Consider the following 20221-nt stretch of genomic DNA (forward strand, 5'->3'; position numbering starts at 1 on the left):
GCTACAGTGAAACTATCATTCCTATATGGAATGGATAAGCCTCAACCCAATGGAAGAATACACACACAATGACCAGTACATCCTGCAATCCACTGCAGGCAGGTATCACAATGAAATCAAGTTGCATTCCGTTAAATGGACCTCCCGATCTGCCTATATGGCTCAAATTAATCACTGTGTGTTTCCGTTCATTCATTTGTTGGCATGTAACACATCTGTGATCAACCGCTTCTGCAAGCAATCTAAATCTATGGTTGTACCAAGTCTGTTTGAAAGTGTGAATCATTGCATCTCTTCTGAGATGAACCTGACTATGGTAATACCTAACTATTGAGTTTAAAAAATAATCTGGCAACACAACCTTCCCTTATTTTGAAATCCAAACATCATCTCCCTCTCTTTGAACACAACCTGTTTTTACCCAGCCTCTCTGTTCTTCCTCTGTAGCTTCTTCCTTCTATCTCTTAATCTCATTCCAGGTGTCAACCACTGACATCAAGACATTTTGATTTGTCTCACTGCTGTCACTTCCATTACTCCACTCTTCATGGACGGTGATGCAATGGAGTGCACAATATCTGGCAATTTGGTCAGCATAGGCATTGCCCAATGATACATAATCATTTGACCTGTGGTGACCACACACTTCACAACGGCAATCTTCTTAGGTAACTGTAATGCATTCAATAAATTATGAATTCTTTCACCATTTCAAATTGGTGATCCAGAAGAGGTCATGAAACCTCTTTGGTGCCATAACTGAACTAAGTCATGGACAACACCAAATCCGTATTGACTATCTGTGAATATTGTCACTTTGAGCTGCTCTGAAATGCAGCGAACAGCAACCAATTTGGCTACTTGAGCAGAAACAACTCCTTGGAGCCATGAGGCTTCAACCACTCCTGAAAGGGTGCAAACTGCATAACCTGCTCTCAGAGTACCTTCATTGTCTCTTAAACAGGAGCCATCAATGAAAACAACTTGGTCATTCTCCTCTAAAGGAGCATCCTGAATATATGGTCTGGGTTTGGTGCACAGTTCAGTGACATTGAGGCAGTCATGTTCCATTTCATTAACATTATTTAAATCATCAACATTCACAGACATTTAGCTAAGTTCCGAGTGGTGCATCTCATGACCACAACATTTGGGGATCCAAGAATCAATAACTCAAAACAGGTAAGACGAGGTTTGGTCAAATATTGTGTCTTGTACTGGGTCAAAAGTATTTCAACTGATTGTGGGACATAAACAGTTAAAGGATGTCCCATCACACTGCCTTCGCATTTACTGTTGTTTACACCAACACTGGCCACAGCTTTTAAACAGCATGGCAAAGCAGCAGCCACAGGATCCAATGTGGCAGAAAAATATACCACTGGCCTGGTTGTTCCTCCAAGCGACTGTGTCAAAACAGAAAGAGCACAACCATCACATTCATGAAAAAACAATGCAAAACCTTTAGTGTAATTAGGCAATCCTAAAGCCAGAGCTCTGCACAAACTCTCTCTCAACTCAGTGAAAGCTTTCATACATTCTTAATGGAAGAGGACTGAGTCTGTGACTTCCTTGTGTTTTAATTTCTGCAACAGTTTGGAAATTACTGAAAAATGCAGGATTCATTAACGGCAATAGCTCACTATGTCCAACAACATTCTGACATATCTCTGTGTGACTGGGGGATTCATTTACATAATTGCTGCAACTCATTCTCAGGACACTTTCCTTGCAACTTTCTCAATTTGGTGACCCAAATATTTTACCTCTTTCAGACAATACTGTAACTTAGCAGGGGAAATCTTGTGTCAATTTTCACCCAAATGATTCAACAACGCTATGGTATCTTGTCTGCAAGCTTCACGGGTATTGGACACAACCATTAGATCATCAATGCACTGGATCAAAGCAGACAGAAATGGCATGTTTAATGACTAAATTATTTTTTCAGGATCTGATTAAACCCTTGTGGAGTACGATACCATGAATACATATGGTTACCAAATCCGAATGAAAAGAGGAACTGACTATCCTCGTTCAATGACACTAAGAAAAATGCCTGTGATAAGTCGATGACTAAAAAACATTCTGCTTTACGTGGAATCTGAAATAAAATCACTGTGGATTTGGCAATACAGGACAACAGGGTACTACAATTTTGTTCACCTTTCTCAAATCCTGAACTATGCGATATTTTCCACTTGGTTTTCGCAGACCCATAATTAGTGAATTACATGGGCTGCCCATCACTTCCTTTAACACTTCCTGCACAACAAAATCTGCAATTACTGGGGTAATTCCTTCAATCACTTCTAGTGTCATGTTATATTGTGGCATTCTAGGGAAAACTGCATTTGGCTTTACAGACACTTTGACTGGTTCAACACCTCCAATAAGGCCAATATATTTTCCAGAGAGATCCCAAACTCTCAGCGTTACTGTCTCCTCAAATTCATCAGGCAAGTCCTTAACTGTCATAGCAGGAAACAAAGTAATGAGAGGATACATCTTATCAGTTTGACTAGGAGTCTCATCATCACTATTAGTTTTTCCTTCAACCTCTTCTGCTTCAAATCATTCTCATCGGCTCAGATGTTGGCCAATCAATGCTCCTCTTACACTCAACCCACAAATCTGCAGGAACCACAATTTCAAATGAAGTGTTCAAATCTTCCCACAAACACTTTGCAAGCTTGACAAACATCTCTATTTGCTTGTAACACTCCACTGGTTTCTCCCTCGATTTTAGGCAATCATTTGTAAAGGACAATATGTCACTTCTGCTCCAAGGAATTTCTCTCATTGGCATCATTTGTACTGCTCGCTCAATCTTCTTCTGATATGTTGTCTTAGCCTATCTGCCTTTCCATTTATCTAATGCTCCCCATGTTTGAATATTTTGAATCAACTCCTCAATGTGAAATTTCATTCCAAGTGATCTCATGTTTGCAATGCCTCTCAATAAAATTCTAATATGTAACTCTTCTTCAGTTGTGTGGATTTATTCCCTTTGATTTCATAATTCTCAAAAATTAACTCATTTTTCATAAACCTGTCCTGCTCAAAGAATAACATTTTGCACATGCAGTGCAATTCATTTTCATTGTAAGAATCTAATCTGTCTACCTCAAGGGTTCCCTCAATCATTTAATTTAATTCCAGTTTTAATCTACCCATGTTCAATGTATTTTCTCCCTCAGGCATGTTTCCTGGAACTGATGATCCACTCAAATTATCTAACCATTCAGTCAACTGTTGGGCTGTCAATCCTTCTAAACTAAAGTTATTACCATTGTTTTGGGGCACAAACTGTGGTATATTGCATGGGACTCTCATAACCTGTTCTGGAGCCATCACAGATAATCCCACGGAGCACTGGGGACATGTCACATCAATCAGTGGACCAGCTCCATTATGTGTCTGGTTCGAACCAAAATAATTCATAGCTATCATGACTGGCACAGTAGTGCTCAGTTTCTCCATTTCCGCAATAGTTCCAAAATGTGAATTTATTGCCAATACTGGATTTGAAACTCGGGGATCATTCTCATTATTACCCTGGACATTCAACTGGACTACTAGACCTATGGTTACAGGAACTGTCAGTGCTTCTGGTCCTGACAAATTCACCTGACATTGCAGGAACATAATTCCTTCCTTGGCCAGTTAATACTGTACCAAAAGCTTGATTTGACGGATTCAAGACAACATTTTGTGGTGTCATTATTTGGGAATACTTAGGCTTTGTCTGTCTCTGGTTCACAAATTGTGCAGGTGTCTGTGCATTAGGTGTGGACAAAAGCTGAGCCATTCCTGCATTTTGAATTGACTGTGACATAACTGGAACTGAAACATTCTGAACTGTATTAACATTTGGAACTGTTGGATAAATCGCTGGCACCTGTGCAACATTTGCAGCAGGAACATTTTGAATGATCTGAACCTGGCTTTGTGCAATTGGGGCTGTGGTAACATTCGGGACTACATTCTGATTTACTGATTCAACTGCATTATACGGTGGGGCACGATTTTACAACAACTGAGTCATAAATTCATCATCCAAATCACTCTTGATAAATGTTATCCTTTTAGTGTCACCCAATTTCTGTTCTGTATATTCCTCAGATTTCTTTTTAGCTTTAGGCTTAACAGTTCCATCACCACTCTGTGTAATTGCTGGAAACAACTTCACTGCCTGTAATGTACCTTCTCTACACATTCTCTGCTCTGCATCTTATGTAGCTTCCGCTAGCGTCTTCTCTGCTTTATTCATTCTCCTTTCAAATATCTGAGTTTCCTTTTGTCTCGTAACTAATTCCCAAATAGCAAGTGCTTCACATTGGGCAGGTCTAGGAAGGGGTTGTGATTCCCAAATTCTCTAAAATCCTCAAATTAAAAGTTCCTTCTCAGTTATTTTGCACCACAGGTTCACCCAAAGACATGCTGAAACTCCACTCTCCTCCATCACTTCAAATGCTGGTGTACTCTCAGGTGGAGTAGGCTCGCCCTCTGTAACAAGAATGAAAACATCTCCTCCCAACGCATTCCTTAAAGCTTTGAAAAATTTAAATTTTACACAAATCTAATTCACAAACACAAAATCTACGAAACCAAGAAGCAATTAATCACCACATGCTAACTTCTATGCCACTAATGTATTGATAAAATCGATCTTTCTCACGTGTATTCAGAAACAAGCAGAGGAATAGAATGGTTAAAGTAAGAAAATGGCAACTCTCTAAAAGTGGCATTTTCAGACTTCCATTTTAAAATCAAATTTCACCATAAATTGTGATTTTAAATTGAGTCAAACAATGCCAAACTCCAAATTTCTATCTTTTCCCAACTGGAAATTACACTTAAAAGATGTTTTAAGGTACTCCCGATGTTTGCCTATGGGAGAGATAGGAGTTTTTCACTACCTGGACATGGTAAACTGAAAAGTACATGTCCAATTTTTAAAAGACCCTGCACCCTGCCCTTGGGGTTAACCAGGGCCTACCTTAGGGTGACTTACAGGTAATAAAAAGGAAGGTTTGGGCCTGGCAAGTGGGTAGAATTGCCAGGTCGAAATGGCCGTTGAATACTGCACATATGCAAGCCTGAGACATGTCTACAGGGCTACTGTAGTGGGTAGCACAATCAGTGTTGCGAGTTCACTAGTAGCATGTAACTCACAGGCCCTGGGCACATATAGTGCACTTTACTTGGGACTTACAAGTAAATTTAAATATTCCAATTGTGGATACGCAAATTTTACCATGTGCACTGGTCAGCAGTAGTAAAGGGCCCACAATCCTAAAAGCCAGCAAAAACTAGTCAGGAAAACAGGAGGTCAGAGGGGCAAATTGTTAAGGCAAACCATGCCGAGGATGCCAGGTCTAACTGTTTGAACCAATCCAAGATGCACATGTCTTTTATGAGTGATGCACAATGGGTTAAACATGTTTGATTTTGCAGTAGCAGCAATGCGGTAGTAAAGCATTGACAGCGAAGGCAATTTGTTGGCTCTGATCGGCGCAACAAGGTTGATGCGTTGTTCTTTGCAGGAGCAACCAGAAAATCCCACTTCCAAGGGCCAAGAACTGGGTTGGCACCACTTGGAAGGGCAGGACTCACAGTTGTCAGAGTCCGCAAGCTGTAGCAGGATTATTGTAAATCTTTTGTGTCACTGAGACTTTAGAAAACAGGAGGCAAGCCAGCAAGCCCTTGGAGTCACTCTGAGTTCAAGTGATGCAGGACCAGTCCTTCTCACTAAGGCAGGAGAACAGCAGGCATCAAAGGAAGACATGGATCAAGCAGAGTAGCAGTCATTTAAGTAGCACAGCAGTCCTGAAGTTCTGGTGTCATGGGTCCAGTACTTATGCCTATTTATGCTTTTGACCTGGGAAAGACTTTGAAGAACAGTGTTTGAAGCGCACAGAGGTTCTTTCTTCCCAGCCCTGCCTTCAAACTATCAGTAGGGATCAATCAGCCTTTTGTGTGGGGACATACACTGCCTATTCAGGTGTAAGTGCCAGCTCTCCCCTTCTTTCCTGCCCAGAAAGACCCATCAGAATGCAAATGAGTGTTTAGACATACCTAACATTCCTGTGTTTGTGGCTGTCTAGAGGGAATGCACAAAGGGTAGCTCTCACCCACCCAGATGTGTGCTGGCACACAGAGCTGTAAGACCTGAGAAATATCCACTTTCTAAAAGTGGCATTTCTAAAAGAGTAATGTTAAATTCGACTTTACCAATAAAGGGGATCTATCACCACGATTCCATTGATATAAAACATGAAATAGCTACTGAGGGTGTGTGACTTTCTAAATTAGGCTTACGCGACACTTAAAAGGGCAGTGACATATACTACCCTTAGAGTATGACTTGAATCTTTTGACTCAGACAGGAGTGATAAGATCATCAAATCAAACAATGAGAATTAATAACTATAAACAATAAACAATATTCAATGAGGAGTCAGTAATTTATACGCACCATGACCTATGTGGTCATGAATCACCACACCGATTTTGTAAATTGCCCTTATATTAACAATGCTAAAGTCACGTAAATGATGCACAAAACCAAATGATAGCAAACAGAAACAATACAGGCTGTCCAAATCGTCTGAAGAATCTTAGTGTAAGTGTAGTCACCATTAAATATTCCAAAGGAAATTATACAGACTAACCACAGAATTATTTGAGAAATAGCAACAGCTTTCATTAGTTGTGCAGTTGAATCTATCAGAAGCAATTAATAAACATTCAATTTAATTATTGAGTTGGACATCCTGACTACGAATTCCAAAGGCATGTGTGGGGTGGGTTTTGCACATGCAAAAATTTAAAATAAGACACCAATTAATTTGGAAAACATCTAGCTTATATTTCTAAGGGAAAAACCTGCAAAGAAAAACAAATGCACATTGATTATTCCTCTCCTAAATAACACAGCAGTTAGCAGAGTCTTTGTCAGCAGAGAAAAGGAACAGCAGGCCTACAGCAATCAGCATTAGAACCATGGAAAGGGCAACAGTTCAGTAATGTTGGGCCTAAAGATATCTGAACTGTTAGAATTATAAGCATATAAGTCTAACCATCACTTCATCTAATTGTCACTCAACTGAACCACATCATCTGAAACACTACTAAATTAAAGTCCCAAAAATCACCAGCTAAGCTATTGGATAAGACTATGAGGTGTGATAGTGAGCAACCAACTGGACTAAGTTTCTTCTTCAGTTATATCTTTCTTCATTCCTTCTCCAAGATAGGCTCATGTTGACGCTCCCCTCCGATCTGCAGTTTCTGCAAAATATGAACATTGTAGAAAACAGAACAGAACATGACATTTAGCTAACATTACTTCCTACCAGAAACTAAGGTCTAACTTTCAAATGTTATCACAAGGAAGTACACAATGAGTAGCGTGAAAAAGCAGTTGATTCCCACTGTGAGTTTTCAATGGGATGTGTAATAAACAATGTTTGCAAAAGAATTTCAGTTCAGTAAAGTCAGCATAACATTACAACACTGTACTTCTGGAAAAATACTAAAACTTAGGTCTTTTTACTAATGCTATTCGAACCATAATTTATATGTTATTTATCAGTTAATAATAATTGCAAATCATTAGTTGTGTTTATTAATATTATTAATCTCTTGTCAGTAGAAATGATTATGATTCATCAAAATACATTTTAACAGTCATTTATTGTTTCACATAGAACTCAAGTGGCGGACACCATGTCAACCAGATTTCACACATGCACGTTTTACATTTCTAGTACAAGTTTCTCTAATTAGGCCTTTTAGTACATAATATTTATTATGTTTTGGTTACTCAGATTTTATGAACAATGTTTGCTCTGTAATACTACTCATTCTCAATCAGGAATTATAGCTTAAAAGTGTAATAAGGACATCCCAATGGTAACCTAGGAGAGCAGTAGGTCTCACAGTAGAGAAAAACGAATTTCACTACCAGGACATGCAAAACTTAAAAGTAGATGCCCTACCTTTTACTTACACAGCACCCTGCCCTATGACATACCTAGGGCCTACCTTAGGGGTGACATATGACTAATAAAAAGAGAGTTTAAGGATTGACAGGGGTTTTAAACGCAAAGTCGAGGTGGTGGTAAAACTGCACTGTTAGGCTCTGCAATGGCAGGCCTAAGCCATTGGTTAAGGAGCTACTGGATGGGTGGCACACGGAGTGCAGCAGGCCCACTAGTAGCATTTAAACTACAGATCCTGGGCATAAGTAGTGCACTTTAGTAGGGACTTATAAGTACATTAAATATGCCAACTTTGCCATGATTTAGGGGAGGGAGCACAAGTACTTTAGCACTGGTTAGCAGTGGTAAAGTGCACAGACTCCTAAAACCACCAAAAACAAGGTCAGAAAATGGAAGGAGGCAGGCAAAACATTGGGGGAAAGACCACCCTAAGACTGTCACGTCTAACAGTTGTGTTATGTTGTTTTGTTATATTGATTTGTATAGCGCACTAACCAGCCAAGAGACTATCCAGACTCTAGGGCAGGTGTGTAGGCTTGTGTACTCCACAGTGCTTCTATGAAGAAACAAGTCTTCAACTTATTGAGGAACTCAAGAAGTGAGGAGGAAGCTCTGGTGTGTAGAGTGAAGTCAGTGCATATCTTGGGTGCGATGTAGGAGAATGAGCGACCTCCAGTTTTGCTTTTCTGGATGTGGGGAATGTGTGCAAGTGAGAGTAAGGCAGAGCGTAGGTGTCTGGTGGGTTGGTGAAAATGTATGTGGCTGTTCAGGTGTTCTGGTCCTGTGTTGTGTAGGGCTAATTATGCGTGTGTGAGAAGTTTGAATTGGTTGCACTTGTGAATGTGAAGTCAGTGAAGCTTCCTGACATGCAGTGTGATGTGGGTGGGGCATGGGCAGTCGAGTATGAGTCCTGCAGCAGTGTTTCGGGTAGTCTGGAGTCTGTGTAGGAGTTGTTTGGAGATTCTATCGTACAGTGTTTCCCAGTCTGCTCGTGATGAGTGCTTGTGTGCTAGTCCGTCTAGTGTTCAGAGGCAACCATTTGAAGATTTTTTGCAGCATGCGTAGGATGTGGGAGCAGGATGAACACACTGCGTTGACATAAACTAAAACTTTGGGCTTGTCATCTAGAGTAATCCTTAGATTTCCTGCGGGCTCTGTGGGTGAGGGTGCTGGTTGTAGCTCTGATGGTCACCAGGTACAGTCCCATGGGGAGGTCTTGTTGTCAAAGACCAGTATTTCCATCTCCTCGGAGTTGAGCTGCATGCAGCTGGTTCACAGCCAGTCTGCTATCATGCTCATGAAGTTGGTGAAGTATCTGGCAGCGGTTGTTTTGTCCATCAAGAAGAGGATGAGGTGGGTGTCATCAGCGTAGGAGATGATGGTGATGTCTTGTGATTGGATGATGTTGGTGAGCGGTGTCATGTGTATGTTGAAAAGAGTTGGGCTCAGGGACAATCCCTGTGGGACTCCACATTTCAATTTCTTGGTCTCTGATGTAAAGGGTGGTAACCTGACCCTTTGGTCCCGTTAGGACGGTACAGATCTATTTGAGAGCGGATCCTTGCATGGCAATCTTGTAGAGTCTTCTGAGGAGGGTGTTGTGGGAGACAGTGTTGAAGACCGCAGACAGGTTATGCAGGATGAGGGATGCTGTTTATCCTCAGTGCAGGATGTTTGAAATGTCATCAGAGGCCACGATTAGTGCTATTATGGTGCTGTGGTTCTTTGTGAATCCTGATTGAGTGCTGTCTAGGAGATGGTGAAGTTCAAGTTGGGTTGGGAGTTGGTGGTTGATGGCCTTCTCAATAGGAATGCAGGGAGCTGGGTGAAAAGTTGCTCAATTGATTTAGGTCAGCTGTAGGCTTCTTCAGGAGGGCTTTAATTTCTGCAAGTTTCCATTTATCCGGGAAAGTGGAGGACATAATCAAGGGGTTGATAACGTGGGTCAGGGTGGTGCTGATTGGTGATGTTCCCAGGCTGTAGATGCGGTGGGTGCATGGATCAGTTGGGGCCCCTGAGAGGATGGTTCACATGATTGCAGCTGTATAACTTTCACAGTCCATTAGTCTCCATAACATGTATTATTTGCTTTCGTTTTTGCAGGAAGGCTCCATGGATAGCCTGTATGAACGTGTCCAAGAAACTCAGAATCCTAAGGAGAGCCTTTGTAGAGATGTTAGAAGCCAATTTAACTCAGTGATGAAATTCATTCCACCTGACAGATCGTTATCATTTGTAAGTAAAAATGACTTTAAAAATATTGTTTTGTGCACTATATGTTGTACTGATGTGAAAATGTGATGATAAATATTCATATATGGGTGTGAACTATATTGAATTCATTGTCATTTAAATATTAAAACAATAAACTGTGAAACCACTGTCAGCACTTTCGGGGAGCTGAATAGAAACCTATCCAAACATCTAAAGAGAAGAACTCGTTCCATAGAGTTGTATGAGAGGGGGGTCTCAGTTAAATGTTGGTTTACAAGGTAAAGCTTACCAACTCATCAGGGCAAGATCCCAGCGTCTCAGGCCAGTACACCTTTGAAGTAAGATGAGATTGACCAGGAGCTGTACATCAATTAAATAATCATCACCATTTCAAGGATTGTTTTCAGTCAATAATGAGAGTTGGTATGAGTTTAAACCTTTATTTATCAGTCTTTTAATAGTGCATCCTTACTGACATCAGCATATGATGTCATCAATATCAATCATTATTCAACAAATTAAATAAGCAATCAGTATATCATAATAAAATTCATTAAGTGTGCCCCATAAAAGAAAGATCCCTATTCTAAGATTAAGGATTGTTTTGGGGAGAACGAGAAATTGGTGTATGTCAGACCGATAAAGAGTTCCAAATTGAGAGGTGAAATATTTTGATAGTGCACCACCAGTATTAATATATTAAACAAGTCCAGACATCATGTAACATCACTTTTGTTCACTTTGTTGTCTTCATTTTATTCAACTTCACTTTGGAATACAGTAGATCATAAAAACAACAGCCAACGCGTTTGGTCCTCACCATAGGACTTCTTCAGGACAGTAGTAATGAGTGACAACGGTCAACCAGTAGTGGATGTTTATCTTGAAGCTCTCTTTTTCTCCTCCACGGCGGGGCCTGGAGGGCTTCTATGTTTTCCTTGTGACGAATTGCCATGCTTTTGGCAGCGACTCCTGGCCTGGCGGCGTCTCGACGGGGTGAGCGCGGCTTCCGAGTCGATCCAACAGAGTTGGACGGCTCTCCTGAGGCTGTGCTTCTGGGTAGGCGTCTTGAGAGGCAGTGCGCATCCTCTGCAGCTTGCTGCTTTTGCTACACATGTTAGTAGTGTTATCAGTTGGATAGATACAACAATTTTACTGCTGGCTACATGTGGTCAGAAAGTTCAGTAGTAGAAGTCCAGTTTCTAATATATTGGTACAAACTAAGTAATAGAGAGAAAGATAAGTGGCACATTTAAGCACTTGATTTAGTCAACTAGAATAATTATTTCAAAGGTGTTCCACACCTTCCACGCTCATATGATTTATGTCATAATATATTACGACCTGCAGCAGTGATTCATAAGTGTAGCAAACGTGTTGTTGAGAGTGTAGTGTTAGGATACAGGTTAGAGCTAATGGAGTGGGGGATATTTTCGGCGCTTGTCGACGAGCAGCATGCTGCTCCGTAACTCAAAGGATTAATTTTTTTCATAAGGAATGTTAACAGCTGATTGGTATTCACTCAGCAAGGGTGGTGTTTAGATGCATTGAAGACCAATTAGGGTAGTTAAATAACTATGATCGGTTCTGATCGGTGCTTGTCATGCGAGTCACAGACTTTAACTTTTAAACGTATGTTTTGACACTGTTTAAAAGTAGAGTTTCAGGGAACTGGATGCATATAATGCTGGAAAATAAACAAGTCCATTCTTTGGAAATAAAACTTACATGGACAGTTTCTGTCAATTTAATGAAAGCTAATAGTTGTGAAATTCAAGTATGGAAATGCATGCAAACATTATTTATTTAGGATTTATTTAGGATTGCATAAAATATCTGTTTTTTTGTCTTACAATGGGAAAGTATATGGTTCACTTTTCATGACTAGTATGCCTAATAATGTGGGACATATTTTTGTCGCTGGAATTGTCTGGCCCTATTCTGTCTGCCACTGTTACGCCATTTTGAAAAGGAAAATGTTTACTTTGTAACATTCTTACGAATAGTTTTAGTTCATGTGTTGAATCTATCCTTCGTGGATATATACTAGAACGTTATTGTTATTTTGGTGGAATTTGAAAGTAATGTGTTATTATTTCTAAGTTGATTTTATAAGAAAATTCCTAATTCTCCATTATGTGCTCTTTGAGGTTTATTTAACATTCAATTAACATGGACTACAAATGCCTTCGAAATAATTAGTAGAAACATAATATGTAATAAATTGTTGAGATGAACTTGATCACTAGTTTTTCTCATCAGTGAGCTTTATTAAGATATTAAGATATTATATCAAGTGTCTATATAGGTCATAAAGCATTAATGTGCTTAGTACAAGGAGAATTCTATGTCGGGCAGGAATATAGCATAGACACAGACTAGCATCAATGCTCTTTCATATTCCTGTGATCTTAACAGTGAACTTATGTCAATAAAAAAGTAGCTGTAAAGCAATTTATCAATCTGAGCTATGACACGGTATTATTCATCTGCCATCATATTCCTTGGGGTTGTAGAGTTAATTTGGAACTCTGTACAGATTTTCTACCACTAATTAGAAAATATTAACTACAAAGTGTCACGTAGGCTCTCATTATTCTAATGAGACTACTGGATTTTGAGTGGCAGAATCACCTGCAGTGTGGGAGACTGAGTCTGACCCACTACAGGTGACACCTGTTGCTCCAATCCAGGTTTTACTACGGCTAACTAGCAGTGCCTCATCTCCACCCAAGGGCGGGATGTTGGGGCAGCCGAGCGCATGACATAATTGATTTCTCAGGGAAACCATGGTCACTCAGGTCTCATCCGTTTCTCTCAGTCACATTAGTCTCACATACACAATGACAAACAGAGGCAGTATAGGTTTCAACAATGCTTTAATAAAGCAACTTCATCTTAGATAGCAAAGCATGGACTGCAATAACCAGGATGATACAGCATGACAAGATTAAAATTGTGACAAGGAGAGTACAGCATAGAAATAACGCTACCATATTGTAACTAAAGTCAATAAGCTAATTCCTACCTGAGCTATAATAGAGAACGGCGTGTTAAGTTCTAATTCTGCCCTCCAGGTTCCCCTGGGAAGACATCATCCCCCATACCTGAGCAAAGGCCTGAAGTCTGCATACGCAGCTGTAGCGAAGCATTCAGCAATCAGCATACAGTTGTGATTCTCTGGCTGGAATCCCCCTCTAACGTAAGGGACAGGGAAGTGTTTTTATAATAAAACAGCTGATGTTCTGAGAAAATGTCCCTAGGTAATGATGTGTGTTTTCTATGAATGTCTACACCACGTTCACCGGCAACCCATCTTACTGCAGCCTTGGAAGAAGCACCAAGTGAGCAAGAATGTCTTGTTTGAGAACAGAGTGCTGGCTTAGGCAAAAACAGCTAGATAGAGAGAAATAAAACAAGACCACAAAAGTGGCTACTGGAAGAATAATAAAATGAAGCTGAATAAAATATATCTAGGTTAAAGTGCACAGCGGCAGCCCTAGTACGCTAAAATAACATGCATGGAGCTATAACAAAAATGGCTACACCACACCCTCCCCTTCTCGGTTGAAGGTGGTTCAAAGCCTAAGTATATATAAAAACTATTAAAACTCAACCTAAGATATATATGTAAAATATTTCAGTAATGACAAGTTAAAAGGACACATGAGCATGTGAAAGGGCAATTTTAAAATGTTCACATGTGGCATAAGGAGGACCGTATTTCAAAAGTCATAGTCATGTTTAGAATGTCCAATCGAGTCCAGGACAATGGAGGACAGGAAATCTTCCACTTCGGCAGGTGTTAAAGTTGGAAAGTCATCGCCGAGAAGGACCAAGGAGCAGTCGTGTTCCATAGCCTGTGCCTCTGCCAAGGCAGCAGCATTACGTGGTGGGCCCAATGAGGAGTTAAGAGCCACATCCTCCAGGAAGATCAACTCATAAGTAGCTTCCCGAAGCAAACGCACCCTCAACACGCATGACTGGTGATGAGCCCTCAGCATAAACATCAACAGATCAGTGACCAATGAAAGCAAATGCTGCGTACAAAGACAAACTTCCAGTGCATGTTCGAAAGAGCACCAGAGGCACCGAAACATGGCCTGCACATAATGCAAGACCGGTCTGAATGACAGGGACCAGCCACACTCCAATTGCTCCTGGAGTGTTGCTCCAAAATACTGCATCATGCGTTCACGACACAGCTGCGCTGATGGGAGCGCTTTCATTCCTCCTTGTTGCGGTGGGACAGCCATTGCGCATAAAAAATAACAACAGCAAAACACCAACTATTATAGCCAAAGTTTTTGGAAATCCCCTGAAAATACTGGAGAATATTGAATGGATGGCTGAAGGCATTAAACCAAATATGGAGGAGATGGTGTGAATGAAACCAGAACCAACACCCTTAAAGAAATTTGCGATTCCAGTAGTACTGGACGCATTAAATATATAATAGTTCACCAAAGTGTCTCAGAAAGTTAGTACTTAAAAGGGAATGTATCTCCGCTGACAACCTTGCCACCTTGCAGATGTGAGAGCCACATGTTTTTGAAACAATAAAGCCTTGAGTCTGCTCAGCTTGTCAAAATTGACATTAGAAGTAGCAATATGAGGCCAAATGTCTGCTACCTCTTTTATTTTAGTGGGAGGAAAAAGTACATTCCTGCAGCATGTAACAATCTTAGAGACTGAAACAACATAAACTATTCCGGCTCGCATCCCACAACAGTCTTCACCATTGAGGAGAACACAGCTGCCGTTTGAAAGAACCTGGAACGTAGGTCTAATCAAGGGGACTGGAAATCCCTTCAGATAACAAGCCAAGTTTGCTGCAGACGCATTACATACCCCATGCAAGGACAGCTGTTTACAAACCATCGAATGGCTGACAGAAGTCTTGCATTCACTACCACTAAGAAAGACTTCTTTCATGAGACTGAGACATTTGTACAAGAATGGTAGCTCCCACACCTCATGGATTTCCTATCTGCCTACCGGAATGCGTTTTAAACAGGAGGTGAATTGAAGTGTGGAAATAGGCAGATTAATGACTCTGTGTATTAACCACTCAGCAGATGGTATTTCAGCCACAGTAAAAGGCAACTTTTCTAACTTTTCGATGTTTAGCATGACATACTTCACTATTTTCTTAGCCATTAGTTGTTGTTGCTGCGTTAAATATTTCCCTCACATTGACATGTTGCCAGGGAATGCGACCCGCCTTCAGAGTTTGAAGTGTGCAATCCAACTGCATAATGGACCTTAGTTGGCTCTGCCTATGGTTTAATGAAGACATATCTATTTGTGTAATGTCTATTTCAAAAGAGATTATGTTATTTAGGGTGTATATCCAGTCGGACAGAGTGTTAATCTCATTATCCACAACAGCTAATGCCTTCTGTAAATGTTCCTGGTCTATTTGCCTTAACCAGGCAGCAGCTTCTTGTTGTGAAAGCTTCCAGATTTCATTATATACTTAATATAAGAAGAGCTTTCTGCGTTGTTTTCTGGGGCCTAACAGGAAGTCCTGTAAGTCAGTGTTATTAGACAGGAGACTGAGGTGTTCTCAAACCGCATAAACTCTTCAACCATTGCTGGCATATTTTCCCTACACTGTATGTTGTTACTATACCCGCATGTTCGGACGATATATAACAACGGTCCGACCTACTAGTTCTAAAACCCGCTGAAGAATTTATAAAATGTTTATGACACCCATTGGTATCTATTGGCCACAATAACAACCCGCCAGGACGTGACTGTGAAACATTAAACATGCCATTCTGGACCCATTCATTGAGCTGGTCTTCAGTTGCATTAATATATTTTTGCCATTTATAAAATTTTGCAGGTGTAGGAATACTGGGAGTGTTCAATTCCTTAATCTTTGCTAAGCCTAAACAACTCGTTTGTTGTACAGTTTCATTTAAAATTATCATTTGAACAGGTATCAGGCATGCTCTAAATAAAGCTTCCTTCCCCCGTATTTGGCAATGTCTAGTTCCCCACACACTTTTTAAGTCAATCGATTTTAGCCAATATTCATAGCCTTCTATAGTCAACCGGGAAACAAAGGAATCCGAATAAATACATTTCGTATTTGTTAATAATATGCATACTTTTTGTGTTGGTGGCAATTTAAAATAATATGACTCAGCATTTTTAACGTCATGTCCAGAAAAATATGTACATTTTTCAGAATAAGTTTTGGAACTCCCCTTGTGGTTGAGTCGGACAATGCTCTCATTGCGTATAGTTAAAAACAGTCTTTGGGGTACTCGCTCTGTGGATGAAATGATGCCCATAATAATTATAGCAAAACATATCACCATAATTCTCTTTAGATTGGTATAGATCTTCATTTTCAAATACAGTGTAATGCTGTAATACAGTCATCATAGAATCAACTGTTTTCACATCCCAATCATGAGAAACAACTCCGGGTATTATTATATTGTTCATTGAAAGTTTAAAAACATATGGTATTTGAATGACCTCTGTGGGGCCGTGTATATCAAATGTTACTTTATCCCAAACAATCCCATCAGGAATTGGTATAGCGGAAATGTTCACAAAAGACAGGTCTCTGTGGACCTTGTGAGAAGAAAAATGTGGTTTGAGGACCCCATCCACCAGTTCAACTGCTGATTTTTCAGGAAGAAAATGACCATGTATTAATAAAATGAATGTTATAACAAACCCAATCCAAAGTAGCAAAACCGATTCAGTCAAGGAAAGCCACAGATAGTTCCATGGAAGAATGAAATAAGTTGTTTTAAGCCAAGTTATCAGCTTACGTGTTTTTGACAGTTCAGGTGTTGAAGAGGCGAATGAGTCCGAAACGTCATTGTTGATGTTGGCAAAGTATCCAGAAGTAGTTTGTGCAAAAACTGGAGCCGTGCTAGTAGGTGGTGTTGGCGTTTCCCACGGTGGCACAGAATAAATGGCACCATCCGTCTGTGTTGAAGTTATGTCAAATCGATCAGTCATTTCTGTATTATTGGATGTCAGTGGAACTAATGCAAGATCATTTTCCACCCTCCCCAAGCTCGGAGAGGTGTCAGTGTTTCTGCTTACAACTTGTAGAGGAACTTCTTGACCAGTAGTGAGAGGGATTCAGGAACTACTGGTTGTTCCTTTTGGTCAGCTGTGCAGGATCCGTCACATGATGTAGTAATGCAGGTATTCATTGAAGGACTGGACACAGTAGTATGAATCACAATCAATCAGTGTTAGCTGTGCAGGATCCGTATGTTCCAGTGCCATCACCAGAGCCTTTAGCTCTTCTAGCTGTGCTGTGCAATCCCCTAGGGCTTGCGTGAATATATGTAGAGGACAAAATGTATTGTCCTCCATGTAGCCACTTACGACTGCGCAAGCAGTGGAGTATTGATGCTTAGAGCCAATTGCAGGTTGTGCAGAGCCATCGGTGTACATGACTCTTTGATACTGATCAATAGGCAGTGTGTTTTCAGGAACTGGGTATTCTAGTTCATATTGCAAAAATTCTTGAGTTTGTAATTTTGGATCAAAAATGTAGTCTACATCAGTGGCTGTCAAAGACGTGGTCCATTGTATCCAATCTGAATGTAATGATTTAGTGTTTGGAACGCTGGCTTTGGTAACAGCCTCAAGGGCTGGAATCGGAGAGACGACAATAATGCGTTTGCCCTGGGCTTGAGGTGTTTCTTTAATGACAGCCATCTGTACAGCAGTGAGAATTTTCTCAGTGGGAGCAAAGCGCTGTTCTGCTGCTGAGTACAAATTTGATTTCTATGCAATCGGGACGGTCTCAACCTCATTAAACGTTACATAGGTGAAACCAATGGCACCAGCAATTACTCTGATGACCAAGTGTGTTTTGTTGTCCGTTGTGTGTAGATGTTGTGCTGCAAGCATGTCTGTCTGCAGGTCTCTGAGAATGCGTGTGTGTTCGACTGTCCAAAATGTGCTTGAAAAGTCAGGACATACTAAGTCATATAAAGGTTTTATGCATGTTGCATAATCCGAATGTAAGTTCTGCCAAAATTTAGGAAACCCAATAGAGATTGGAATTTTTAAATCGTGTTTGGAGGTTGTAATTGTGCACATTTTTCTAAGAATTGTGACACTAGGCTCTTTCCTTCACTCAATAGCTCATATCACAGGACGCTGAGGAAGGCAATTTTTTTTATTTATTTTTTTAGCCAAATTCAGCAAATCCCACAACAATGTGGGCTACCCATCTTAAATGTTGCAGCAATTCATCATCCGTGAGATGAATATCATCTACATAGGACGATGCTTCAGGGTCAAGATTGCAGTCACACGAGCTGCGAACAGTCCTGGACTGTTCTTGTACCCCTGGGGTAAACAATAGAATTTTTCTGAGAGCCTAGTGCGCTGAAACTTGTTAAATCTCTACTCTCAGGTGCTATATTCTGGCAGAAGAAACCATTTGAAATATCCAGTGTTGTTTTGTATATTTTGCGTACTATATTGTTCGTCAGTGCTGTGCTATGTGAGTTTTGTATCGTGTATGTGCGTGTATGACTATTTAAATGTCTGTAGTCTAATCCTATTCGGTATGAATTGTCGGGTTTAACTACTGGGAATAAAGGATTATTCATTGGGGAGACATAGGGTTCAATTATGCCCTGGTACTCCAGTTGTGTGAGAATTTCTCTCACGGGTGCTTTTGCATCATGTTTTATTGGACACAGAGGTTAAGGTTAGGGTTGATTTTTAATAGGAATTACAAGGTAGGGGGATTCTTTATCCCAGCCTACATGGTTGCGATATAAAGCGGGTGCCTGCACCAATGCCCAATCGATGGCGCAGGATTCAGCGAGTTCCTCCAGAACAAGGAGCGAGAAAGAACATTCAATAACATATTCACCATATGGGCAGGTACAGACAAATTCAGGTGGCCAATCTTGTTCGGCCAACAAAATATCATATACATTTACCACACGATCCCAAAAGATTGCGTTCATTGTGTGTTCAATGTCTCCTTCTAACTGCAGCGTAACTTTATTCACCCTATCAGGCGTGGAGACACGCATGTCCCCAGTTTCTACTTGTAGAAAGTCATCAGTTGCTTTCACCTCCAGATGCTCTAGAAGACTCCAGCAACTGTTGTGACCTCTGCCCGCCCTGTCTAGCAGCGCTAGTGCCCACTTACTGTTCTTCAAGAGGACCCTGTTCTTGAGCGACATGTCGAACTGCAACTGCAGCGACCTTTTTCTTTTTAAATTGTGGTTTTTGTTGGGGATGTTTCTCTTCCTTTTTAACAGAAACCTCTGATGAGCATTGTGATTCCTGTCTCGGTTTCATGTACTCTGTTCTTCGCTCTGACCGCCCACCTCTCTCACTGCATTTTTCCGATGAGTCCTCAAAGGAACGAGATTGGCGTGTATAAGTATATTGATATCTATCAGGTGTTTTTATATTATCTCTATTTCGGAGATGATGGCCCTCATTGCAACCCATGCAGTCGGTGATAAAGTGGCGGTAACAAAAATGGAATTATGACCACGGGGGAAACCGCTCAGACAAACAGCCACTTTAACAAACTGACCGCCACACTGGTATCCACAAACACCACGGCGATAACCGCCAACAGCCAGGCGGAAGACAATGTACCGCCCACACCATTACAACAGGCCTATCCGCCACATTTTCCAGGGTGGTACCAATGACATGAAAAGCACAGCGGAAACAGAACACAGAAGTCAAAGAACTCATCTCTGGAGGCTTAGGGAACAACCACAACACCATGGAGCGCAAGCTGCACATATTTCCAATGCTCACCTACCTTTTCCTGCATTATGAACACAAACGCCGGCGAAGACGACCACGGTGAGTACTGCCGCCTAGCACACAAGGGAGGGGGGAGGAAAAAGAAAGTGACACACACACAAGCAACACCCCCACCCCCAACACCGTACACACAACCAGATGCACAAACATTACATCTCCACTCCGTACGCCTCAGGAATAATGCAAGGCCAAAA

At 40.8% G+C, this 20221-nt stretch overlaps 1 protein-coding gene across 2 annotated transcripts in view; it reads left to right on the top strand.

Annotated features, from left to right (window-relative positions):
• SAMSN1 (SAM domain, SH3 domain and nuclear localization signals 1) overlaps positions 1 to 20221 on the top strand; it is a 571601-nt gene that overhangs the window by 37863 nt on the left and 513517 nt on the right. For both annotated transcript variants that reach the window (XM_069204115.1, XM_069204116.1), the window contains one exon: positions 10113 to 10244. In XM_069204115.1, coding sequence (XP_069060216.1) covers positions 10113 to 10244 — 132 coding nt within the window. The remainder of the gene's footprint in view (positions 1 to 10112; positions 10245 to 20221) is intronic.

This window comes from Pleurodeles waltl, chromosome 8 (assembly GCF_031143425.1).
Source record: "Pleurodeles waltl isolate 20211129_DDA chromosome 8, aPleWal1.hap1.20221129, whole genome shotgun sequence".
NCBI lineage: Eukaryota > Metazoa > Chordata > Amphibia > Caudata > Salamandridae > Pleurodeles > Pleurodeles waltl.